The sequence below is a fragment of the Chionomys nivalis genome, chromosome 19 (assembly GCF_950005125.1).
Source record: "Chionomys nivalis chromosome 19, mChiNiv1.1, whole genome shotgun sequence".
In the NCBI taxonomy this organism is placed as follows: Eukaryota; Metazoa; Chordata; class Mammalia; order Rodentia; family Cricetidae; genus Chionomys; species Chionomys nivalis.
Genome location: NC_080104.1, coordinates 10,337,994 through 10,363,237, shown reverse-complemented (window position 1 = coordinate 10,363,237; position 25,244 = coordinate 10,337,994). Strand labels below are relative to the sequence as shown.

Sequence of the window (25,244 nt, the reverse complement as noted above, 5' to 3'; positions counted from 1 at the left end):
CTCCCCACCCCCAACTTTCTAGTTTTCTTTACAAATCTTGTGACAAGGTTGAACTAAATTGCCTAAGACAGCCTTGAACTCACTCTGGGCTTGTTGTTTCCTGAGACAGGGTCTTCAGCAATCCAGGCTAACCAGGAACTCTCCAGTAGCCAAGGTGACCTTGAATTTCTGATCCTCTGGCTTCTACCTCCTGGGATTACAGGCAGGCAGTACTGTGTGTCTGTAAAGCTGGGAATCGACCCTCTTTGAAATCACTCAGTAGCCCACAAAGGCCTTGAGTTTGTGATCCTTTTACCTCAGGATTGAGGTAGGTACCATCAGGCCTGGCCTAAACTCTTTCTGCCTTCTCATCCTCTGGTTATAATTATGACTTCACAGGATTACATGGCTACACTGGATTATGTGGCTACACCAGATTATGTGACTTCACTAGATTACGTGGCTTCACCGGGTTACATGGCTACACTGGATTATGTGGCTATACTGCAGGAGGGTTTCTCATCTCATTCTACACTCAAGCTCACCAAGGCTCAGAGAGCAGAAGCTAGCAGGAAATAGTCATCACAGCTTGGTACTCATGAAGAGAGGTGAATGGAGGGAGATTCAGGGTCCATGAGCCACCCCAGAAATGTGGGTGTTTCAGACAGTGTTGACCCAGAAACATCCCTTTGCTCCTCCCAAGGTCTTACTTCTCCTGAGGACTTACTTCCGAGTGTTCTCGTTCTCTCTCTTCAACATGTTTCCGGAGGGAGTAGCCAGGAGGTTCCTTTCTGCTGGCCACAGTGGATGGGTCCAAGAGTAAGGGCTTGACCCAACTGTTCTTAGGAATTGTGATCTCATTCTTTCTCTAGAAATGAAAATCTCAGCCTCTGTTTATCAGTGATATAGAGAAAGAGGTTGAAGCCAGGCTGAGTGGTACATGCCCACAATCTCAGCGTGTAGGAGGCTAGGGTTGGAGAAGCATGAATTGAAGGCCAATGTGGGCTATACCAGACCTTGTCAGAGACACAGATAGAGATCGGGGAGGGAGCACACTTGGAGAGGGAGGCGCTAGGAAACCGGAATGAGAAACAAACAAACATACAAAACGCATCCTAGGGGTGTTTGATCCAGGGCTCTACTGGATCTGGGGCCCCACCCTTCCTCTCCTTCCTGGGCCTGGCCAGCTCAGTGTCCAGCTGAGCATCCCCACCTACCCAGAGTCCTCTTTCCAGCAGGGCAGCTGAGCAATCGTCTACGAGTATGCATAAGTTAATCAATGGACCAGAGGACAAAAGCAGTCTGTCTTTCTACAGAACCCTTGATGCTCGGCGTTTTGCTTTCTTTCCGGATGGGACCAGATAAAACCGACTCCTCAATAGGAGGGGCTAAGGCGCATTGTCTGTGGGGTGGTTGTGAGAGTGCTGGGATTCTAGGGTGCAGGAAGCTCCTGCTTAGTGTGCCCTAAGGAATGGGGGAGGGGAAGCCCACGTTCAACCTTAGGTTAGGTTCTTGCTTACAGCAGAATCCTGCTTAATAAATCCAAAAGGTGATGGTTTTAGGAAATCACCACCAGACAGACACCCTGACAGCTGGAGCTGAACCACAGATGGTCATTCAACTTACGAGCAGAAAACGGGGCTCGGTGGTGCACACCTGTGACCTCAGCACTTGGGAGGTGGAGGCAGGGAAATCAGGAGTTTAAGGTCATCCGCAGCAAAAGAGCCAGTTTGCACTTAGCCTGGCCTGCATGAGACCCTATCTCAAATATCCAAAAACTTTGGCTCACCAAGTCTGATGGCCTGAGTTTGATCCCAGGCTCAAACTTCCTTCAGAGTGCCTCCGAAAGCATCCTTTAGCCTCTGCTTGCATACCCCTGATCATGGGAAACTCACTACTCTGTGCCTTTGAATGCATCTTAGTGTGGGAGCCCGAGCTACTGATAGCAATGGGAAACTGGACAGTGCCCAGACAAATTGGGCCAAGTACTCCTAGCTACCGAAAAGATACAGCAGCGAGCAGCCCGCGATGCTGATAAGGGCTTGGCCTATCTTAATGCATGGAAACGCGTTTCTGTGGCAATCCAACGCGATAAGGACAGAACAGAAATTGCCTTGGCATAGGAAGTGTGGTTGTGTTAAAACATAAGTGTGTACAATAAGCGCTGCTAGATAATTTTGAAAGGTATAAACACCTGCAAGCTACCATGATATTTTTTAAATATTTTCTTTTCCTCTTTATTTTGCTGATGTTGGTCCTTGCACCTAGGACCACATGCACGCTAGGCAAGCAATCCACCACTGAGGAACACGCCAGGCCCAGCCTAATTTGATAAAAAGTAATGTGTGTGTGTGAAATTTTAAATGAAATTTAGAATTCCTAATTTTTTCAAAATCTTTGAAATTTTTAAGATACATTTTTGTTTATGTATCCCATGTGTGTGCATGGCACATGCATGGCAATCAGAAGACAGCTCGTGGGAATCTGTCCTCGTCTACCGTGTGGGGGATGGGAGCAAACTCAGCTCATAGATTTGACAGCAAATGCTTTTACTCCAGTATTCAGAATTTTAAAAACAAAACTACAAAAATCAAAACAAAGCAAACCCCACTTTTTATTAAATGACTTAAAAGCTGGGGCGATGATTCAAATAAGTGTTAGGTAAAGACCTGAGTTCAGAGCCCCAGAACTCACGTTGAAGCCAGGCCTGGTGGTGCAGACCTGTGACTCCAGAGACTGTGGGGTGGAGAGAGGAGGACCCCAAGAGACGAAAGCAGCGAGCTTTAGGATCAGTGAGAGAGCCCATCTCAAAAACATCAGGTGAATGGGGCTGGAGAGACGGCACATCAGTTAAGGGCACTTGCTGCTCTCTCCGGAAGACGCAAGTTCAGGTGCCAGCACTTATTCTGGGTAGCTCACAGCCGCCCGTAACTTCAGGCCAGGGGATACAATACCAATTCTGCCTCCAGTGGTGTTCACACGGATGTGTCGTGCTCACATGTGTATGTGTATATATGTTTCTGCCTCCAGTGGTGTTCACACGATGTGCCATGTTCTCACATGTGTATATATGTTTCTTAGAAAAATAAGGTGGAGAACTGACTAACAAAATACACCCTGACAACAACCTCTGACCTCCACACATGTTTGCCTAAGATGAGCACACCTCTTATACACACACACACACACACACACACACACACACTCACTCACACATACGGACTTGGGATTGTTGGTTTTTTTATTTATTTACTTAATTTTTGTTGTTGTTTTCTTGAGACTGTGTTTCTCTTTAGCTTTGTAGCCTGTCCTGGAACTCACTTCGTATACCAGACTGGCCTCGAACTCACAGAGATCCTCCTGTCTCTGCTTCCTTAGTGTTGAGAATTAAAGGTGTGTGCTGCCACCACCACCCAGCTGAGTTGTTGCTTTATTATGGATTGAAAGGGGCTGCAATCTAAAGTCTAAGGCCCTGTCTGAACAATACAGTGTACAGACAGAAAGAATAACATAATTGATTAGTGATGTCTGCCACAAGTGAAGGATAATCAATGACTGTCATAGTCTTTTATTGTTTTGTTTTTTTCAATACAGGAACTACATAGACCAGTCTGTCCTCAGGTTCAAGAGATCCTCCTGCCTCTGCTTCCTGAGTGCTGGGATTAAAGGCGTGTGCCACTATGCCCAGCTTGACAAGCATGCAACTCTGGTTGTCATATTCTAGAAACACTATCAGCTCCCTGTGTGACTATATCATGCCAGCTGTGTGCAAAAAGAGACTCCCTTTTTGCGTTAGAGGTTGTAAAATTTGGGTAAAGCCATGGGTCTAGGAAATAAATACCCTAAAGAAAAGAAAGTCAGTTTTCCAGAGTGGTTTCAGAGCAGGTGGGAGCACTTTGTGGGTGTGGCCTGCCTTAAAAGGGGCGGTGGCTTTCACAGGTGGATGTGCAGAGTGCAGGGCCCCTAAGGGGAAGCAAGGAGGATGCGCAGACCTGAAAGGGAAGGTGAACTTGAGCCAGAACCTGGAATGATAGGATGTGAGGAGTAGCTACGCCCCACGGAAAACAGTCTGGTGGGCTTTACCAACTGTTCCTGATTCCTGGAGCCTGGGGCAGGTATGGGGATGTGACCACTCAGCGTCTGCACACTAGGAGCTTCAGCCGGGAGAAATGCACCAGAGCAGGAGTGGGTAAGATCAGGAGCAGTAAGGTGGCTCAGTGGGTAGAGGTTCTTGTTGCCAAGCCTGGTGACCTATGCTCGGTCCCTAGGGTCCAGTTGGTGAAAGGAGAAAACTGACCCCAACAAGCTGTCCTCTGAACTCTGCATGTCAGCCACGGCACACAAGTGTCTATGCATATAAATACACACACAACAGCCGGGCGATGGTGGCGCACGCCTTTAATCCCAGCACTCGGGAGGCAGAGGCAGGCGGATCTCTGTGAGTTCGAGACCAGCCTGGTCTACAGAGCTAGTTCCAGGAAAGGCTCCAAAGCCACAGAGAAACCCTGTCTCGAAAAACCAAAAAAAAAAAAAAAAAAAAATACACACACAACATACATGTGTATATAAATGTAATTTTAAAATGCCCCAGGAACCGCTGGTGAGCCATCTGAGACTGCTGGAGATCAAGGGCCAGGCAGGCTGCACTGCAGGGGGGCATGGTGTGTGGGGACAGAGAATGACAGCCTTGGTGGCTTCTGAGACATCCGCAGGGCCTGGAGATCCATGACACATATAAGAGCGAGCTTCATAGATATTGAGCAGGGGACAGACCAGGGGCAGTGGATGTCTTGGGACATCTGGGAACCCTAAAGTGACTGACAGAGTTGTCAGAGGGTCAGCGTGGATCCATGGGGCTGCAGAAGCTCTAGGACCTGTCAACTGAGCAGGGACGTCCTGGCCTGCCCTTTGGATGTGGTGGAACTTGGCCTGGAGGTTTGACTGACGACCCTGGGGTCCTGGCAAGTCAAGGAAAGGTCTTTGAAGGGTGAGGTTGGGGTTCCAGCAGGCATTCAGGATTTGAATATTCCACAGGTTTGGCAAACTTCCACTATTTTTTCCTGCTCTCCCAAAATCTGAGGGTCCTCTCCCTTACTCCCCCCAGTCCAGACTCCAGTGGGTCTCTGGAGACTGGAGAGGAGTGCTGAGCTGGTCTTGAAACACAAGCTTGCAGAGACCTCCTGATCTGCGCCAGGCCCGGGCAGACTTCTGGTCTCCCATCCCCCTTCTGTCCTCATCACAGGCCTGGGGAGGTTCCAGAACTTTGGCCAGGTGGAGGGCAGCAGTGGCAAGAATGGAAAATTCCTACTGGATAGATGACATAGGTGGCTCGCAGTCTGGTTCCAACCTTCTGCCTACCATCCTAGGGTGTGGTAAATCTATATGGGGCCCTGAGTCTGGGGTAAAGGATGACAGAGAGGGTGCTGGCTGGGGACTGTCCACTCTCTCCAAATAGTGAGCTTGTTGGTGGCTAGGCTGGTGGCCTAGCTAACACAAGTCGCGGGGATGTTGTGGAGAGATGGAGAGCGAGGTTAGTGGAGCTGAGTAAGGACTTGGGAGAGACAGAGGAAAGTTTTGAAGCCTTAAAGATAGAGGGTGCCTGGCCTAGTGGTATAGGGATATTATCCTACCTACCTAAAGCTGAGACAGGACATTGACAAGTTCAAGACCTGTCTAGGCTACAGTGTGAGTTCAAGTCTAGCCTGTGTAATTTAGCAAGTGTTTGTCTCAAAAACACAAAGACCCAGGCACAGTAGCTCATGCCTATAATTCCTGAACTTGGGAAGATAGGGCAGAAAGATTGTTGAGAATTCCAGGCCAATCTGAACTACATAGTGAGTTCCCGGTCAACCTGGGCTACAGTGTGAAACCTGGATTCCAAATTTTAAAAATTGAATTACAAATAAAAATGGCCTGATCATGCAACCATGGAGACTTGAGGTTAGATCTGCATCACCCACGAGAAGAGCAGGATGAAGTGGTACCTATAACCTGGCACTGGAGGACAGAGGCAGGTGTGGCCCAGGGGCTCACTAGCCTTCAGTCTAGATGGGTTCAGTGAGAGATGCCATCATAATAAGGTAGAGAAAAATGGCTCGGTGGGTAAAGGAGCCATCAAGCCTGAGAGTCTGAATTCCATCCCCAGGACTCACATGGTGGAAAGAGAGAAAAACTCTCACAACGATGACACATGAGCACCTCCCTCCTCCCTCCTCCCTTCTCACACAGAGTAAAAACATTACAATTCATTTGAAAATTTAGGAAATAAGGTGGATAAGCAAAGAAGACATTCAGACATCAGCCCCTGACCTCCACGTGTGCCTGCATAGATGACTGCATGTGTACACACAAGTAAACACGCATCCACCACATGCACACGCCCACAGAAGGGCTAGGGGTGTAGCTCAGTGGTAGCTGGCTAGCACATATGAGACCCTGGTCTCAACCCCCAAATCCCCAGCCAAATAAAACCCCAGGTAGCAATGGGGAGGGAGGAGAGACAAGGAGGGAAGCAGTGAGGGGCAGTTTGGCCCCTCTGCTCACATCTTGCTCTGGGCATCTGTTCTGGTTTAGATGTCCAGAGGTGGTGTGACCGTCCCCTGTGAGTGAGTCCTGCTGCACTGAGACAGGAGTCCAAAGCCACCAGTCCATTCTGACTTCATCCCTAGCACCGGCCTCAGCATCAGCACTGCCCACACGGCCACTGTCGCCACTATGATCATAGCCAGCAGCCTGATTCCTGAGCCCCCAGACACCTTGAACTCCAGCTCCCAGAGGTTTAAGGGCTACTGGGAGGCAGGACTTAAGTTGAACCTCCAAGTATGTCACTTGTAGGTAGAACAGCAGCTCTCAGGGACTTGTCCCCAAGGGGAAACCAATAATGCCTGGAGACATTTCTGTGGCTACAACTGGGGGATTGCTCCTGGCACTTAGTGGGCAGATCGGCTACTGCTAGTACCCTACAGAGGACAGGGCTATGCCCAGAACAGAGAATTATTTCCTTCCAAATGTCACTAGTGCCAAGCTTGAGGAACCAACCATCAGGCGCCTGGTCCCTCACTCAAGTCCTCACCCCCAAATGCCCATATTGCGCGTCTGGTTCCCAGAGTTGTAATCTTTGCCCCTCCATGGTACGGCCACTTTGTTCCCTCTTATCGCGCGCCTTCTGGCCGTCCCTGCTGCAATAGAAAGTCAATAAGATGGAAGTGTTGTGGTCATGCTCCAGAAGGAAAAACACACAGAAACCACTGATACGCAGAGTCCGGGGGGCCGCGCAGCTTGGGGGGGGTCATGCTTACCCAGGGCTGGGAGGCAGGGGCCGGGTTAGCTCCCGGGTATATAAAAGGAAGGAGCACACTCAGGACTTCACTCCACCACAACGGTCGAGCTCGAAGTGGTTTATCCTGTGAGACCAGCTTCGAGTCAGCATCATGAAGTGGATGGTCGTAGCCTTGCTCTGCCTCCCTCTCTTGGAGGCAGCTTTGATCAGGTGAGACTGGACGTGGACAACAGACTCAGACAGCCTTAAGTGGGGGCCAGGTGCCTGGAGCCCGTGGAGGCCAGACAAGGGTGTCAGATCCCCTGGGACTGGAGTTACAGCTGGTTGTGGGTGCTGAGAATTGAACCCTGCTCCTCTGGAAACGCGAACAGTGCCTTAACTGCTGAGCCATGTCTACCACGACTACCCAGTCCGTTACTGGGTTTTCATGGTAACCTAGAGATAATTTAAAAGCAGAGGAAGGATTCACGGAGGTTATGGATAATTCCCATGAACTTGAGTATCTACAGTCGGCACCTCATACTTTCTTTTTTCAAATTATGACTCAGTTAGTTTGTGTATGGGAGGAGACTGAGTGTATCGGTGCCACTGAATACATGTGGAGGCCAGAGGAAGACAGCAGGAGTCACTTCTCTCCTACCACATGGGTTCTAGGAGCTGAACTCAGGTCGACAGGTTGGCAGCAAGCACCTTTACCTGCTGAGCCATCATACCAGGACTGTTACCCAGTAGTTTCTTGGGTGAAAAGCCAGCTCCTCCCAGAAACTTCTGCAAACTCCGCAGAGGTGGTTGGTGTGGCTCTTGTGAAAGGGTTAGCAGAGAAACTCTGAAATGTCTTAGAGTCCTAAGAGAATGAGGATTTATGCCGGGCGGTGGTGGCGCACGCCTTTAATCCCAGCACTCGGGAGGCAGAGGCAGGCGGATCTCTGTGAGTTCGAGGCCAGCCTGGTCTACAAGAGCTAGTTCCAGGACAGGCCCCAAAAGCTACAGAGAAACCCTGTCTCGAAAAAAAAAAAAAAAAAAAAAAAAAAAAAAAAAAGAGAATGAGGATTTAAGGTGGAGAAAGAAGTAAAAGGAAAAGGAATTCTGAGTTGCAGAGCAAGCAGATGGATCTGCAGAGGTCCCTGGGAGGTGGCAGCCAGCAGCTCTTAGATCATGCTTGTGGTGACACGGGCAGAAGCTGCGGCGCCTAAGTTCCAACTCTGGAACTCCCAAGCCACTTTCCCCAAGGACTGACTGGGGAGGCACAGAGATGTCCCTGGGCTAGAGGTAGGGTTAGTACCGTTCCCCTCACACAATGCTGGGTCACCTCAGTCAGTGCTGGGTGGCAGAGGGCCACCATAGGAAGGAATCCGTTGAGGTGAACCTGCTTTCTCTGGCACCTTTAAACACGTGCCAGAGTAGCTGGGATGGGGCTCGCTGGGTAGAGGGCTTGTGTGACACCCTGACTTTGGTGTGGTGGTGCACGCTTGGAAGGCAGAGGCAGAAGGATCAGAAGTTAAAGGCCGCTCTTTGATGAGGATTCCGTTTGAGACTAACCAGAGACACATGAGACCCAATCTCAAAAGCATAGACACTGATTCTAACAAGGATAGTTCTCCAAGTTACCCTCCCCTTCTTGGGAGGGAATTCCAGTGTATATCAGAGCAGGGGGCCTGGGTAGCAGGGGTACACTCATGTGGGGCGAAGGTGGATGTGGATGAAGTTGATGAGTTTCTAAATCTCGGAACAAACATCAAGAAGGAGTTTGAGAACAAGAGGAAAGGAGAAGGAAAAGATAAAGGGAGAAAAAGCTGGAAAGAAATCAAGACAGAAAGATGGGGAGACAGACAGATACAAACAGTGGGCATGTGCGGGGCAGAGTGTCAGAGAGATTGAGGTACAGGAGAGAGGGAGGGGGAGACAGAGAGAGACAGAGGCCAGAGGTGGGGAGGGGGAGTGTAGAAGGAGAAAGGAAGGAGGGAGGCTCCCACCTGACACACAGCCTTCTGCAGGGTCCCCCTGAAGAGGATGAAGACTATCCGAGAGACCATGAGGGAAAAGGGTGTGCTCAATGATTTCCTGAAAAACCACAAGTATGACCCTGGCCTGAAGTACCGCTTTGGCAACTTTGGTGACTTCAGTGTACTCTACGAGCCCATAGCCTACATGGACGTAAGTCTTAACACCACTGTCCCTGCTGCCAAAGCTGAGGATTCCCTGTCTTCCCACCGTGGGGTGCACTGTTGGAAGAGCTTGGGGCGGGGTTCTTACTGACCTTGCAGCCCTCAGAGAGCTTGGTGACTGCCCTGGGCAACACAGACTGAGCATCCTTGGGTTTGGGGCAGATTTCCAGGGAAAACTAGGGCCACTGATTTTAGTGTGGTTTGGAGGGCAGCAGCCGGGTCCTTTCCCGCGCACCTGTGGAGTTGCGGAACCCCTGGATCCCTCAGAGCTAACCAGTCTACCCGTGATATCCCCTCTCCCTCATCAGGCTGCCTACTTTGGTGAGATCAGCATCGGAACTCCACCCCAGAACTTCTTGGTCCTTTTCGACACTGGCTCCTCCAACCTGTGGGTGCCTTCTGTCTACTGCCAGAGCGAGGCCTGCAGTGAGTGCTGGGTGGGCAGGGAAGGGAGGCTGGGGGAAATCCACCCCTGCTGAAGATAGTGGTGTTTTCAGTCACATGACATATTCAAGCCTTGTCAAAGAGGCTGGCCCTGCAGCTGGGTGGCTCTTTTGCCTTTGTCTATGCCAGCCCTCCTCGTCCACTCCGTTTTCTTCCGTCCCACCCATCCTGATGACCAGGACAATAGCATCCTTTTTCTTGTGGGTCATCTCCACTCGCTTCACAGTAGTCAGTTCTGCCTTCTGTTCACCCCACGTCGGCATCAGGCGTGTCTAAAGGATGGGCTGGAACAATGGATGTGGCCTTGTCCTGCCGTACTTTGTCAGGCAGATAGAATTTGGGCAGGCATTTTGTAATACTGCTTTTGTCCCTGCCCGAGCCTTGGGATCCTATTATCTCTGGTCCAAGATGTCTCTCTTTGGCTATATCTCATGGTGTCTCAGGATCTTGGTTCGACCAAGTTCTTGAAGGGGTGGAGGCTGTGGGATGAGAGGTCCTTAGTGGCCCATTCACTCCTAAGGTGGATGAGCAGTCCGTCTGTGCTAGGGCTTTTCTGAGACGTAGGACATGGAGATAAAGTCCAGCCAACCCTGCCCAGAGAGACCAAAGTCCCAGAGCTTACCCTATAAATCACAGGGGGCTTTCAGGTCATGGGTGATTCAAAGGCGGGAGCCTCAGCTGATCACCCCTTGCTGTCACGAGTAGGGGATGCTGAAGCCCCGGGTTTAAGCACAGGCTGAGGAAGAAGCCCCCTCCACTCAACAATCTGACCTCTATGCTGTGCCTCCCCTGCAGCCACACACACCCGCTACAACCCTAGCAAGTCCTCTACCTACTACACGGAAGGACAGACCTTCTCCCTGCAGTATGGCACCGGCAGCCTTACCGGCTTCTTTGGCTATGACACTCTGACCGTGAGCGTGACTTCCTGCCCCTGGGTCGGGGTGGGAGGAAGATGAGGGCCTTAACAAATCCCCTGAAACATGGTGGAAAAGCTCATAGGATGGGAAGTCAGCACGAGACCTTGTCCATCCACGATGTGGACGCTTGCTGACGGTGGTCGTTCTGTCAGGATGGCTGGGAAAGCCACGATGAACCCTTTGGTTGTGGCCATTTCCCTGCAAGAAGATAGCTTTTCAGAGGAGAGAGGGGTGGGGCAGGGACCATGCAGTGAGGCTCCTGATTCTCGGGAGGGACGATGGCTGCTACCAACTTAGGAAGGTGTAGGGGGAACTGAGGCAAGGAGAGAGGAACAAGAGTTGTCTCTGGGGAGTGGTGGGGATCGAGGTAGGTCTGTCTGGTGTGTCACTATCTCTCTATTTTAACCTCTGCTCCAGGTCCAAGGCATTAAGGTCCCCAACCAGGAGTTTGGCCTGAGTGAGAATGAACCCGGCACCGATTTCGTCTATGCAGACTTTGATGGCATCATGGGCCTGGCCTTCCCCGGCCTGTCTGCCGGTGGTGCCACCACCGCCATGCAGGGCTTGCTGAAGGAGGGCGCTCTCTCCCAGCCCCTCTTCGGTGTCTACCTCGGCAGGTAAGCGACCACTTAGGAATTTCTCTGCCTTCCACTGCCCAACTGTGGCTCAGAAGCTGGTGGGCTGAGCGCTTCGCCCACCCCTGTCCCAGCCAGCGCCTTCCTCTCCAGCTCTGGAATCTCGCACTCCCCACCCGTATCTGTTTCCTGTCCACTCCTATTTTTTTCAACATTCATTTATTTGTGTTAGAGCAGGGGTCGGGGTACACGCCACAGCGAACCCGTAGAGGTCAGAGGACAACTTGCAGGAGCCGGTTCTCCTCTTTCACTGTGTGGGTCTCAAAGATGGCGCTCAGCTTGCCAGGCTTGGCCACAAGCACCTTATTTGCCCATGCAGGTGTTCTTTGTGTCCCTTGGCTGTGACAAGCTCTCTATGTCCAGCTCAGATCTGGGCGTGGCTTTTATTCTAGCTCTTCCTGGGTCAGCTCTGTGCCGCCCACACCCATCCCTCTCTGGCTGAGATTTTCCACTCTGTATCTCTTTTGTATAGTAATCTCTTGCTTCATCCCCTTTGATCTGCTGCTGTCCCAGCTGGTCCTGGAGTCTTCGGGGCTTGGCCTGGGACTGACCTCTAACCTGTTGTTATCTTTCCAGCAAACACAAGCAGGCCTCACCTGGGCCTCGGGTTTCTCTCTTTTTTCCCAGAGTTAGCCACCTTCTAGAATGTGCATACACTCACTGTGACTTAAGGGCCGGACTCTGACATTGGCACCTTCACTGTCACAGGCCCTACAGACTTGTTTTTTGCTTCTGCTTACAATCGCTCTGCATGTCACCTTTGGGAGCTCCATCCATCCCTGCTTTGCTGCTTCTCCAGTGGGTGGGGCCCACTTAGCTGCCTGCTAAGAGGGGCTGGGACTCTATGGGACAGCATCACTCCAGAGGCTGAAGCACTGGAGATTTTGAGAGGCCCACACAAGTAGCTCATCTTGGGGAAACACATCCCATCTTCAGGAAGACCCAATCTGAGGGAAACACAGACTGTCCTCAGGAAGCCTCAGTCTGAGGAAAACCTAGCTCATCTGCAGGGAGCCCCAGTCTGAGGGTACCTTCCGCAGGGAGCCCCAGTCTGAGGGAAACCTAGCTCATCCGCAGGGAATCACAGCCTGAGGGGACCTAGCTCATCTGCAGGGAGCCCCAGTCTGAGGGAACCTGTTCTCAGGGAGCCCCAGTCTGAGGGGACCTGTCTGCAGGGAGCCCCAGTCTGAGGAGACCTAGCTCATCTGCAGGGAGTCTCACTGTGAAGTGAGGTAGGGAATTGTTTTCTGAAGATGGCTAACTCACCACAGGATGCTATTCATTCCTGATCCTTCCTTTTGTCTTCTGTAGCCAGGAGGGATCTAATGGCGGACAGATTGTTTTTGGAGGTGTGGACAAGGACCTCTACACTGGGGAGATCACCTGGATTCCCGTCACCCAGGATCTCTACTGGCAGATCAGCATCGATGAGTGAGTCTGTGGTGGGGTCTTCTCTGCTTGCACCTACAAACACTATAAACCGTCCATTCATCCAGGCACTGCTGGTGGGGATGGGTGGGAGAAGACCTTAAGATAGGCCATGCCCCGGAGTCACAGCTAACCTATGCAGGAGCATCAGAGACGAGCTAAATCTGGAGAAGAGGGGCGACACATAAAATCTCAATCACGAGGCCCCCTGTAGTCCAACGCCACAGGTTAGAAACTGAGTGTGTTTCAAAGTCCTTGCAGCAATCAGTGGCTCTGGCTTTCGCTGTATCTACAGCCTTCCTTGAAACTTTGGAAGTAGGTTCAACAGCCATTCATATGGCTTTGAAGAGACTCTAGGGTGATATGAAGTGGGGTCCCCTTACCTTCCTCATTGATGGCTTGTCTCTGTGTGCAGCCCCCTGTGTCACTGTGGTGGGAGGCCCCCTCTGCCTGCCCTGAACAGGTGGGAACTGAGGCCGCTATCTTCTTACCATTCAGCTTCCTTATTGGTGGAACCACCTCTGGCTGGTGCTCCCAGGGCTGCCAGGGCATTGTAGACACTGGCACCTCTCTCCTCACCATGCCCTCTCAGTACCTGAGTGACTTTCTGGAGGCCATAGGAGCTGAGGAAGAATATGGAGAGGTGAGTATGGTAGGCAGGGCTCCCCCTCCCTCAGGAATGGCCATCTTATGGGGTGGCAGGACTTTGTGTACCACTTACAGCTTCTCTTTGGGAAATCAATGCTGGCTGAATTCTTGGCCTCCATGCTTTTAGCTACTGAGGGCACTGGTGGGGAGTGGCCCTGGCAGGGTGGAGACCTGGCTGCTGGAGCTGAGGAAGTAGGGCAAAGCAAGACTCTCTTCTGAGCTGAAGTCACCTTGGAATATGGAATAAACACTGCCTGGCCTTTAGGGTTGGAGAAAATGACTAGAAAGCGGGACCGAGCAGATGAGTGACGAGGGACAGCTCTGTGGTCCAATGTCCTCACCCCCACAGGGTCAGGCTCTCTCCTGCTCTCTCCACCCTAAGGCCAGTGCAGAGCTTGACTACTCAAGACATTCTCCTAGTTCTGGGGAAACTGGTGGTTTCCATGTTCTATAAAAATGTATGTTAAAGGGCACTTGCAGAGGAAGGGCAACAATCCACACTCTCTCAGAGTGGAAATTCAGTCAGGAGCAAAGCTTTAGGGTAGTGGGCTCCTCAGGGTTCCTTGAACCCCTCCCCATCTGTGCCAATGCTACTGAATGCTATAGTAGGTGAGTCAGTATTGCCTTGGAGCTGTGCCCCCCAATATAAAGCAGACTGGGGTGCGAGGTGGCAGGCGTGATGGGGTACAGGCCTAGGGTACTGAGGCGGAAGGCATGTTGGACACTGTTCTAAGTGAGACATATCGGCATGGGCTGTGTTCCTTTCTGCAGTATTTTGTGAGCTGTGACAGCGTCAGTAGCCTGCCTACCTTCAACTTTGTCCTCAATGGTGTTGAGTTCCCTCTGTCACCCTCTTCCTACATCCTCCAGGTAAGGCCTCATTCCTATGGGCAGAGACGCTGGAATCTAGATTGGTCTAGAACAGCTATGCAGAGGTTTGAGGCTTAACTGTCAGGCTGACCTGTTGCAGGCCAGGAGCAGGGGGAGGGTAGTTGAGGAGGAAGCCCTCCACTCCGTAGAACCATGGCAACCGGAAGTTAGGTATTGGGGAAAGAGCACCCTCTCTCCCCGAGCCCCAACAGCCCTTGCTGTGAAGGGGCAGCTGTCCCATGAGCCCCTGGGCAGTCTTGAGTCATTCAGTTGCTGAAGTTCAGTTCGCCCGTGAGCATATGAGAGAATGCTGCCTTCTGTTGAACAGGAGGATGGCTACTGCATGGTGGGCCTTGAGAGCACCCCTCTGACCTCTGAAGATGGCCAGCCCTTCTGGATCCTTGGGGATGTCTTCCTCAGGTCTTACTATGCCGTCTTTGACATGGGCAATAAGAAGGTGGGCTTTGCCACTGCTGTCTAGACTTGCCATCTGGACCCTGTGCCCTTCCTCCTCTCAACCTCCCCCAACTTGTGAGGGGTACCCTCTGTCCTTGCCCTCTGCCTCCAACCTTCCCCTTCTGTATCCTACACTTTCTCTGATAATAAATAGTTCTTCACATTGACCAGCCTGTTGGGTCGTTTGTATGGGATGTGTGGGGTGGGGGAGCTGGGTAAAGTTGTGACTCAGACTATTGGGTCTTGGGGACTGTGGGAGTGGGGATCATGGCAAGTTCCCCTTTGACTTACCTCAGTGGCCATGAGGTTTCCCGGTGGGTCATTGAGATGCTAAGCGAAGTAGAGTTTGAAGCCAGGCTTGGACATAGGCTGAACCCTTCAGAGTCTAGAGCCTCTTCTCAGATTCCCTCTGAAGACTGGTGATGGGAGCAGGGCTTGTACTGACAGGCAAATGGGAAACACCCCGCTGAACCACACCCCAGACTCCATGGACCTCAAGGCCATGGGAATGACCCCTAGCAATGTGCCTGTTTGTCTCTTCAGCTTTGAATCCATTTTGACTAGAATTTTCTGAAGTATGTTGTACCCGTGTTCATTTCTAACAGTTATGGGTCCTTGAGGAAGCAAGATGCTTATTTCTAGGAAGGCTGCAGAAGGTTGAGACTGAGTTAAAGTGACTATATTTTTACCCAACCTCCTAAATCCGAGGACTTGTGTTTGGAGGAGAGAGGGTTGCCCCTCGCCTATGGACAGGTTGGCCAGCTCTTTCTCTGGCTTTCTCTGGCCAGCTCAGTTAGAGGTCTGTTGCTCTAGACTTTATTCTTGCACATCCTTAGCAGTTTCTCAGAAAGCCCCAGAAATATGGGGTCACATGATGGGGGGAAGAGGAGGAAGAGGAGGAAGAAAATAAAGGGTGAGGTGGAGGGAGAGAGGTAAGGGGGAAGAAAAGGGCAGGAGGTGTGGAGAAAAGGAGGCAGTGGGAGAGGGAGCAAAGAAAGCAACAGGGAAAGAAAGCTAAGAATGTTATCTTAGTGCTCTGAGCTTCTGTTCAGAGGAAGAGACAAGCGAGGAGGCTGGAAAGCTTCTGAACATAAAATGGCAGTGATGTGGTTCCATCTTATACTTACAGGCAGGCACAAAGGGCAAGATCCAAACTGAGACAGGAAAGAAGGGGAGATTATGGGACTTGAGAGGAAAAGGCACCCTTCTCATTATGCAGTCTGGATGAAGTCTTCTCTCGGCTGAGAACTTCTAGCTGAGAATCGTGACTTCTAGGACAATGAACATCTCATGTGAGGGCTGCCAACGCAGAGGTCATCTCATTAAGCGTTTAAACGAACAATCCAGAGTGGGGACATGCTCTTGGAAAGCAGAGGCAGGCAGACCTCTGTGAGTTCAAGGGCAGCGAAATCCACTAGTGAATTCTGAGCCAGCTAGGGTTATTTGGTGAGTCCCTGTCTCAACAAAATAAAACAATGGTAAACACAACAATAAACCAGGCTTAAGGCCTGAGCACGTGTGTCCCGGAGTCAAGCCTCAGCTCTCCCCCAGACAGTTTGGGAACCTGACAAGTAAGACTGTTTTGTTTACAGTTAAGATAGCCTCACTTCCTTTATGATCTTTAACCTGGTCAATTACAACACTATCAGGTCCACCCCAGGAAACATCCAGTGATCTTATTTAAGTTTCTCAGCAGTCATCTGAAGATAACTTCAGAGATCACCAAAACAAGAAAGCTGGCCATTGTAAAAAACAATGAAAAGCCCACACCCAGTTTCTCTGGTGGGCCTACCCTTTCCACTTTCCCTGATTGCCTCTTTCTCTTAACCTCTGTGTTTTAAATATATATTTAAAAATACATTTTTAAGTCTGGCAGTGGTGGCGCAGGTCTTTAATCCCAGCACTTGGGAGGCAGAGGTAGAAGGATCTCTGTGAGTCTGAGGCCAGCCTGGACTACAGAGTGAGTTCCAGCACAGCCAAGGCTACACAGAGAAATCCTGTCAACAAAAACAAACAAACAATATATATGTTATTTTTATACATTTGCACACATATTTTTAAATAAACTACAGTTCTGCTTCATACTGGCTTGTTCTGAAATAATAATAATTAGTAGAACAGCAATTATTATTATTATTTAACAAAGCAGTCAAAAGTCTCTAAGTGGAGGTTCTTAAAGGATAAGGTAACCCTCAGTCTGCTGCTGGTAATCCTGAGAGTGAACACCTTCGCATAAACCAGGAGGGACCACCTGGGACCCTATATCTTTCTCACACTCCTGGAAAAGAAGCTTGGTATTGGTCTTTTCACAAGATGTCATAATGTAGTAGATCCTACCTCGGGACACCACTGATAGAGAGGAGAAAGAAAATCTGAAAAGGGAAAAAGGGGACAAACTTTTAAAGTCAAAAGTTTATTCCTAGGGACCTCGGCCAGCAGAGTAGAACTGCAAATCCCGGCGAGCCCCGCGCGGCGGCGGCAGGGACTACGTTTCCCAGCGGGCGCCGCCGGAGGCCTCCGGGGGCGGTCCGCAGGGGGCGGGTGCTGCCCTCTGCCGGGCTCAGCGGGAAGTGGGCGCGGAGTGACAGCCGGAGCCCGAGCGCCGGGCGCGGGGCTAGGTGACAGCGGAGGCGGCAGCCGCGGGCGGGACGCAGAGAACGGCGACGGCGCCGACGGCGGCGGGAAGGGCGGACGGGGCGGGTCTGGCTGGTGGCGCGTAGCCTGAGGAGCCCGAAAGCGGGCGGCGGGCGAAGATCGGGGGTCGGGCACCCGAACTTGAGACAAGTTGCCGGAACCACAGGGCGCCGGCGGCGGACAGATTGACCTTCAAAGCGAGGTGAGCGGGACTAGGGGGCAAGGGGTGCACGGGGAACTGGGGAACGCCAGCTCCGCACTTTCCCTCCTGTGGGTGCCGGAGACAGGTGGGGTGCGTGGATGGGGGTACAGACGAGTAGGACAGGGTGCACTGCACCGCCACCCATCCGCAGCCGGTGCAGCCCTGGGTACCCAGCGCGTGGCCGGAGCGGTGCGGCTCGTCAGCCGGGGAGCCCCTCGGGCCCCTCCCTTCAGGCCGGGTAGGGGGCCGCCTCCCCGCGACCTTATGTAACCGGAGCGGGAGTGGCCGGGGCGGGCACGGGCCTTCCTGGCCCGGGGAAGCTGAGTGGAGCTGGGGCGGGAGGCGCAGGAGTAAACTTGCAATAAGTTTTGAGGGACGCTCGGGGCCCTCAGCTCGCTCCCCCTCCCCCGACACAGCGGGGGCGGGGGGCTCGGGGGAGGGAGTCCGAGGCCCGGGGAGGTGTGCAAGCACCAAGGCCGGCGGGGCCAGGCCCAGCCTGAATGGTCGCGGGGGAGTGGGAGGGCCGGCGAGGCGCCACGCCCCGTGGGCTGGGCTGCTGTGTCCGGGGATGGTGTGGACGTCCCATCCCTCTCTCTCTCTCCCTCTGTGCCTCCCTCCCTCGTTGATCTCTTGCAGAAGACACCCCTGATTTCAGCCCCAGGTGTCCCTGGCAAACTTCTCTCGCCTTATCCCACCACCCTAGGGAACCCCAACTCGGGTCGCACCTTCTGTGCGTCTCGCTTTCTGCTTCCTTGAACTTCCAGTTGTCTGCCCTCCTCCCTGAGCCACCCTCTTGGTCCCCAATTCCGGAAAATACGCCCCCTTTCCCCTGTCTGTCCCCTTCACTCAGCACCGTCCAACCCCAGGCTAGCTCGCCCCGGGCTCCAGGTCAGTGCCTTCGTCTCCCCCACCCCCAACTCCGGACCCCCGTCGCTTCTTCCGCCCAGCGCCTCCTGGAAGAGAGCTGGCGGACGCCACCTGGGTACCCGCCCCTCGGCCCCCGTCGTGCTCTGGGTTCTGGCTTCACGCACCGCTGCCCGGAGCTGCTCGGGGCTGCGCGAGCAGGTTCGCGCCGCAGCCGCCTGGCTCACCCCAGCCCCGCGCCCTGGAGAGGAAGGGAGGACGCCCGCCCGGGTGGGGCTGGTCTGCGCCAGCGCTCCCCCGGCCCCCGCCCTCCATTCTGCGCCTGCCCCTCACCGCGGTGCCCTTCCCCAACGTGCGTCAGCTTTCGCTCGTCCTGCAGAGGACTATTCAGTGTGACAGTTACAGGGACTAAACTTGGGTACTCGGTTCACTGGGGAAGTGTGGGCTCCACGGATCGGGAGTGAGGGACTGCTTGATGCAGCTGGAAAGGGGAGCCTCTAGGACGTGGCCTGAGGTTCCTATACCCTCCCTGGCCCGGATTCCGCTGGCCCAGACCAGGCACTGTTGGGGGGTGAGGTGGGGGCGGATCTCCAGTTTCCTCTAGGGCGGCCAGGTGCAGATACTGGCAGATCCAGACGCGGAGGTCAGGCTCGGTGGCCGGCTCCCTTCGTAGCTGCTTGGTGCCCCGCTGGGGAGCCGGTCTCCAGTATCTACTCCCCCGCAGCGCCCAGTCTGGAGAGACAGCCGGGCTTAGTAACCAGCCTTAGTTGGATGGGGGAAGGGTTGCTGCCTTGGAGCTTTTACTGTTCCTCAGTTTCCCTCGGCTCTTTTGGTTCCCTTCTTTAGGCTTGCCTCAGTTATAGGGGAGTTGAGAAGGAGAGTGTGTGATGAAGGGCAGGTCTGTTTTTGGGGTTTTCCTGCGTGAGAGAAGCCGATATGGCTTACACTTTACAGGGCTGATTACAGCTGAGTGCTAATTCTCTGTCCACCTAGGAGGTGGAGCTAGATGGAGACCCAGGTCTCTTGGTTCCAGGCCCCATGGAATGAGGCAAGGTACATCTGACGTGAGCATTGAATCCACAGAGTCAACTGCGTTTAGGGCTGATGGCCTGGTGACTCAGTAAGAGGTGGGCAGGGAGTGAGCCAGGGAAGAGTTCATTCAAGCACCGCTGGGGGATGTCCAGTATGTCTGCCCATCCCATCACCAGGGAGCCGCCACCTGCCCCCACCCCACTTCCTGGACGCCGGGAAGTAGGTGGGAGGGGACCTACCCTCTAGCCTGGCTGCCCTTTGAGGGTCTGGCTTCTGGCCCTGATCTCTCTTAGGCTCTGTTTATGGTTGCAATTGCATCGTTCGCTAGGGTTTATAGAGTTACTTAGCACCTGCCCCCACAGGGAGTGGCCCAGCCTCCCTTCCCTCTGGCTTCCTTCTCTTCCTTTTCAAAGTCAAGTTGGTTTTTGCAGGCAGCAGGGGTTTCCCCAACCACAGCTGACATGAAAGCCAAGTTGAGCCTTTGTCCTGGGGATGGAGGGCAGGGGACACTTGGCTGCCATAGAAATGAGTTAGCCTTCTAGTGTGTGTGTTTGGGGCGGGAGGTACAGGGAGTAGAGATCCTCAGAACTTCCAGAAGCATCCCTGTCTTGGGCTACAGCCAGCCTCTCTCTCTACCTGTGCTGCGAAAGGACCGAATAGAAATAGGATCATCTGTTGCACACTGTGAGGACCAAGTGCAGAGCCTACATGGTGAGCTTGTGTCATGGATGTGGACGTGTTCATGGATCGTGAAGATGGCAGTCTCTGACAGTAAGGAGAACACAGCACTGTGTTAATTAGAATAGCCAAGTGCCGCCAGAGGCAGACTGGAGTAAGACCTTGCTGCAAGCAATAGCTGCCAGGCTAATGTATCTTGCGTCAGGGTAGGAATTATTGTTTCTGTTATACCGAATCAGAGAAGTTAAGTAAATTGTTGAAAACCACACAGCCTAGAGTAGAGGGCTGGGGTTCTAACCCAGGCTCAACCAATTCCAAGAACCATGTTTTTAATTCCTAAAGAAGACCACATCAGTGTTTGTCAGAAGTTCTTTTTTTGTTTTATTTATTTATTTAATTAATTTATTTTGTTGTTGTTTCAAGACAGAATTTCTTTCTTTCTTTCTTCTTTTTTTCTTTTTTGAGACAAGGTTTCTCTGTTGCTTTGGAGCCTGTCCTGGAACTAGCTCTTGTAGACCAGGCTGGCCTTGAACTCACAGAGATCCGCCTGCCTCTGCCTCCTGAGTGCTGGGCTTAAAGGCATGCGCCACCACCACCTGGCACAAGAAAGGGTTTCTTTGTTCTGCTCAGGCTGTCATAGAACCCCCTTTGCTGACCAGACTGGCCTCGAACTCAGAGCTCCACCTGCCTTCGCTTCCTGAGTGCTGGGATTAAAGGCGTAAGCCACTACCACCTGGCCATAAGTTCTTTTTTAGTTTTTTTTTTTTTTTTTTTATTTCTGTGTGTTTGTATGAGGCTGTGTTCACAGAGTGCAGTTCCCACAGAGATCAGAAGAGGGCATCAGATCCCTTGGAGCTGGCTTTCTGGGCATTTTTGAGCTGCCAGATAGGGTGCTGGGAACTCACTGCAGGAGATCTTCCCCACTGAACTGTCCCTTCTGTGAATGGAGTGTGTGTTGGAGAGCTGTCTCTGCAGTCAGCAGCGAGGAGCAGTGGCTGCTGGAGGGCCTGAGGTTCAATTCCCAGCACCCCCATGGCACCACACAGCTGTCACGAGTCCAGTCCTCTTATGGCCTCCTTGGGAGCTGCACACATGCAGTACACAGACATACGTCCACGTGTAAAATGCAAATCAAAAATCTAAAAACAAATTATAAAAAATAAAATGAATTTTTTTTTTTTTTTTAGTTTTTCGAGACAGGGTTTCTCTGTAGCTTCTCTGTAGCTTTTGCAGTCTGTCCTGGAGCTAGCTCTAGTAGACAAATGAATTTATTAAGAGTGGGGGCATGATAGTTTGGGGGCTTTCTTTTTGCTGCTCAGGGACTACACTTGTCTACTGGCCTCCTTTCTGAGCTGCTGAGCTAGGTCTCTGGGAGACCCTGCCCTGGGAGGAGATAGGTCAGCAGGACCTTGTTGCTCTCCCTGGAAAGCTCATTTAGCCCAGGCAAGGGAGGACAGCCTTCTGGGCGTGTGGCTCCGACCGTGGACAGCATGCGCTTTAAGCTACAGTACACCCTCGGATGTGGAGGAAAGGCAGCGGGGCCTTTGACTGAGAAAGTCACGGGGTCAGAGGACCTGGAGTCCAGAGACCCGACACCATCAGCAACTGTCAGCCTCCTGTGACACTAATCATTGGTGGTCCCCTCCACCTCAGGCACCGGGACACCAGGCTTCAGAACGGGAGGGTGTGGGTGGCAGAAGACCTGGGGACTGGTGGAGGCCCTGGAATCAAGTCCGGCTCACGTGTCCCATCTTGTCAGGACGTAACCCCAGCCACCATGTATTCAGCACTGTACTGGATGAATGTTGACTCTGGGGCCAGGCTGCCTGGCTTGGAGTCCCAGCTCTGTCGCTTACCAGTGTGGGACCCTGGCAAGCTGTTTAGCAGCCCACTGTACCCCTCCTTCCACGACTAAGAGGTGTACGCCCTACCTGCCTACCTAAGAGCCAGGGCCAAGTGTGTCGATGCCCTGGATACACAGTGTGCTCAGAATAACAAGCACACTCAACTCTTGTGGCTGTTTCGTTTTTTCATTTTTCAGTTTTAAGTGAGAAACAGGCCTAAAGTGCTCCAGGAGAGGGAAAAAAGAACCATGGATGACTGGGGATACTTACTTACCGAGCATGCGGGAGGCCCTGGGTTTGATCTCTGGTCCCAGATATGCTGGGCATGGTGGCACACACCTGTAATCCCAGCATTTGAGAAGTGGAGAATCAGAAGTTCAAGGTCATCCTCTACTAGAATAGTGAGTTTGGGGTTGGCATGAGAAACACTGGACCTGCCTAAAAAAGAATCAGTAAGTGGGGTTGGGAATCTAGGTCATGGCCAAGAGCACTTGGCTCTTCCAGAGCACTGGATCCCAGCACCATTGCTGGGCAGCTCACAGCCACCTGTGAGCTTCAGGGCATTTGACATCTAGTCGTCATGGACACAACACATACATTTTAAAAACATCTTAAAACAAAACAAACAAACAAAAGCTTTATGGGTTTGAACAGTCCAGTCATATATCTAATACCCTCAGATATAACACCTTCCAGGCTGGAGAAATGGTTTGGCCATTAAGAGCACCAGCTGCTTCTTAGTGCACCCAGCTCCAATTCCCAGCACACACATAGACTCACAGTCATCTATAACTCCAGTTCCAAGGGATCCATCGCCCTCTTCTGGCCTCAGCATGCACACTGTGCACAGACACACGTGCAAGAAAAACACACATAAGATAAATATTATATATGATAGATAGAGTCAGGCAGTGGTGGCACACTATGTGTGTGTATATATATTATAATTTATATGTAGTCAGGTGGTGGTGGCACACACTTTTAATTCCAGCAGTTGAGAGGCAGAGTCAGGAGGATCTTTGAGTTTGAGGCCAGTCTGGCCTACAGAGCAAGTTCTAGGACAGCCAGGACTGCACAGAGAGACCCTGTCTGTAAAATAAACAAGTAAATAAATAAAAATATGTGTGTATATATATCCCAGAGGTTGTGCAGACTCTGGCCACAGTCCCTACTATACTCTGCAACCCCTTCCCCATTCCCAGCTTGTTCTTCTAGTTAGCTGTTCTCAGTTAGCGAGGCTGTGCAGGAGGGTTGGCAATGCCTGCAGTGTCTCTGCTCCCCCCTCGAATTTCCCTGTGGAGCATCTGTCCTGGCACCTCCCTCCTAGCCGTGGCTCTTCCTCTCTCTCTTGCCTGCCTTCCTCTTCCACTCTGCATTACACACACTGACCCTCTTGGCTGCTGTGTTGCTGCTGCGGGCAGAGATAAAATCGCAGTGATAGGGACGACCTGAGACTTATCGCACCCACAGGAAGTGCTTTGCTATGGAATGAGCTGGTGGTGGGTGAAGTCAGAGGACAGCCAGAGAGACAAAAGCATCAGGCGGGATCATAGTTGCTTCTTGGTTTGTGTAGTTTTTCCCTCCTGGTGCTGGGTAGCAAGCCTAGAGCCTTGTGCATGCTAGGCCAGTAAGTGCTGAGCCCCTGAGCTCCTCCACCACCTTGGTCCTGGTCTTAAATGCGACACAAAGAAGAAGAGAATGAGCCTGGCCAGTACCAGGCCTTCCCAGTGTTGCTAGCAGACAGTCCACCTTGTTGGCAGCTATGCATGCAGTGGGGTTTGATGCTTTGGAGAATAATCCAGAGCTTGAACTCCAGCAGATTCCATGTCTAGAGAGCTGGGATTCCTGTGCCGTTGCTTCGCCCTCCTTCCCTTATGTGCTTGCTCCTGTCACGTCTTCCCTGCTCTCTCCCTCCAACCAAAGTGCCCTCTCAGTGAGGTCACAGTTCTCACGGAGGCCATTGGCCTCTCCATCTCACCGCTCACCTGGCTGGGAACTCCTCCAAAATGCCCTTGCCTCCCCATCTCTGGGGGTGGGACCTAGGCATCAGTACAAAACAATGCCCAGGCGGTTCCCAGGCCTTTCTCTAGGCCATAGAGCCCAGGGCAAGGTCTCTTGCACCAGACAGACCGGAGAAGTCCCCAGTGACTGCTCCATTTCAGCTTTCTCCGGCCTGCTTCGTATCTCATCCTCAGTAGTTCCACAAGCTTCTGAGGTCTGGAGTTTTATTTTTTAAAAATAAGGATTTATTTTTTTAGTGTGTGTGTGCATGTATTTGTTTGTGCGCAGGTGTATTCTTGTGCATAGAGACCAGAGGCAATCTGGGGTATCAGGAACAGCATCTGCCTTCTTTCAGGGAGGGCCTGAAGCTCACCACTTAGGGGAGGCTAGGAGATCTCAGGGGTCCCTGTGTCTCTGTCTCTCTAGCTCTGGGATTATATGCATGTACCACCACACCCCACAGTTTTTGTTTGTTTGTTTATCAAGACAGGGTTTCTCTGTGTAGCTTTGGAGGCTGTCCTGGAACTCGCTCTGTAGAACAGGCTGGCCTCAAACTCAAAGCCACCCACCTACCTCTGCCTCTCAAATGCTGGGATTAAAGATGTGCACCACCACTGCCTGATTCACCCTGCATACTTTTACGTGTTTCAGTGAACCATCCTCACAGCCATTACTTTATTTTATTATCTTTTTAAAGGTTTATTTTCTTCTTTTAAGCTATGTGTGCTCATGTGTGCAGTTGCTCACTGAGGCCAGAAGAGGGCATCAGATCCCCTGGAGCTGGAGTTACAGTTGTCAACCATCTGTAGTGGGTACTGGGAACCAAACTTAGGTCCTCTGGAAAGGCAACAGGCACTCTTAATCACAGAGCCATATCTCCATTCCTTTTGTACTTGCTTGTTTATTTTTCTTTAAAAAAAACCTTTTTTTATTTTAATGTGTATGGGTGTTTTGCTGGACATTTCTGCACATCACAAGCATGCAGTACCTGTGGAGGCCAGAAGAGGGCGTTGTATTCCTGGAACTGGAGTTGCAGATGGTTGTAAGCTGTCATGTGATGTTGGGAACTGAACTAGGTCTTCCGGCAGGAGCAGCCAGTGCCCTTAACCACTGAGTCATCTCTCCAGCCCTGTTTTAATTCTTTTTGAGACAAGGTCTTACTATG

General features: G+C 51.9%; 2 protein-coding genes across 2 annotated transcripts in view; both read left to right on the top strand.

The window, feature by feature from the left end:
• The first annotated feature begins 7,359 nt into the window (after window positions 1-7,359).
• Window positions 7,360-14,981, top strand: Pgc (progastricsin). The gene is made up of 9 exons (XM_057751622.1): window positions 7,360-7,468; window positions 9,253-9,412; window positions 9,732-9,849; window positions 10,663-10,781; window positions 11,205-11,404; window positions 12,734-12,853; window positions 13,349-13,493; window positions 14,270-14,368; window positions 14,697-14,981. Exons 1-9 carry the CDS (start codon window positions 7,410-7,412, stop codon window positions 14,847-14,849), a joined length of 1,173 nt encoding a protein of 390 aa, XP_057607605.1. The 5' UTR covers window positions 7,360-7,409; the 3' UTR covers window positions 14,850-14,981.
• Window positions 14,982-17,437: 2,456 nt separating this feature from the next.
• Window positions 17,438-25,244, top strand: part of Tfeb (transcription factor EB) — a 50,618-nt gene continuing 42,811 nt past the window's right edge. Inside the window, exon 1 of the mRNA XM_057752021.1 lies at window positions 17,438-17,660. The gene's annotated coding sequence lies outside the window, so the exon portion shown is untranslated. The remainder of the gene's footprint in view (window positions 17,661-25,244) is intronic.

Coding starts and splice junctions, on each gene's coding strand:
- Pgc (XM_057751622.1), top strand. CDS start 7,410: ATGAAGTGGATGGTCGTAGCCTTGCTCTGCCTCCCTCTCTTGGAGGCA. Junction 7,469..9,252: donor TTGGAGGCAGCTTTGATCAG/GTGAGACTGGAC, acceptor AGCCTTCTGCAG/GGTCCCCCTGAAGAGGATGA. Junction 14,369..14,696: donor CCTCTTCCTACATCCTCCAG/GTAAGGCCTCAT, acceptor TCTGTTGAACAG/GAGGATGGCTACTGCATGGT.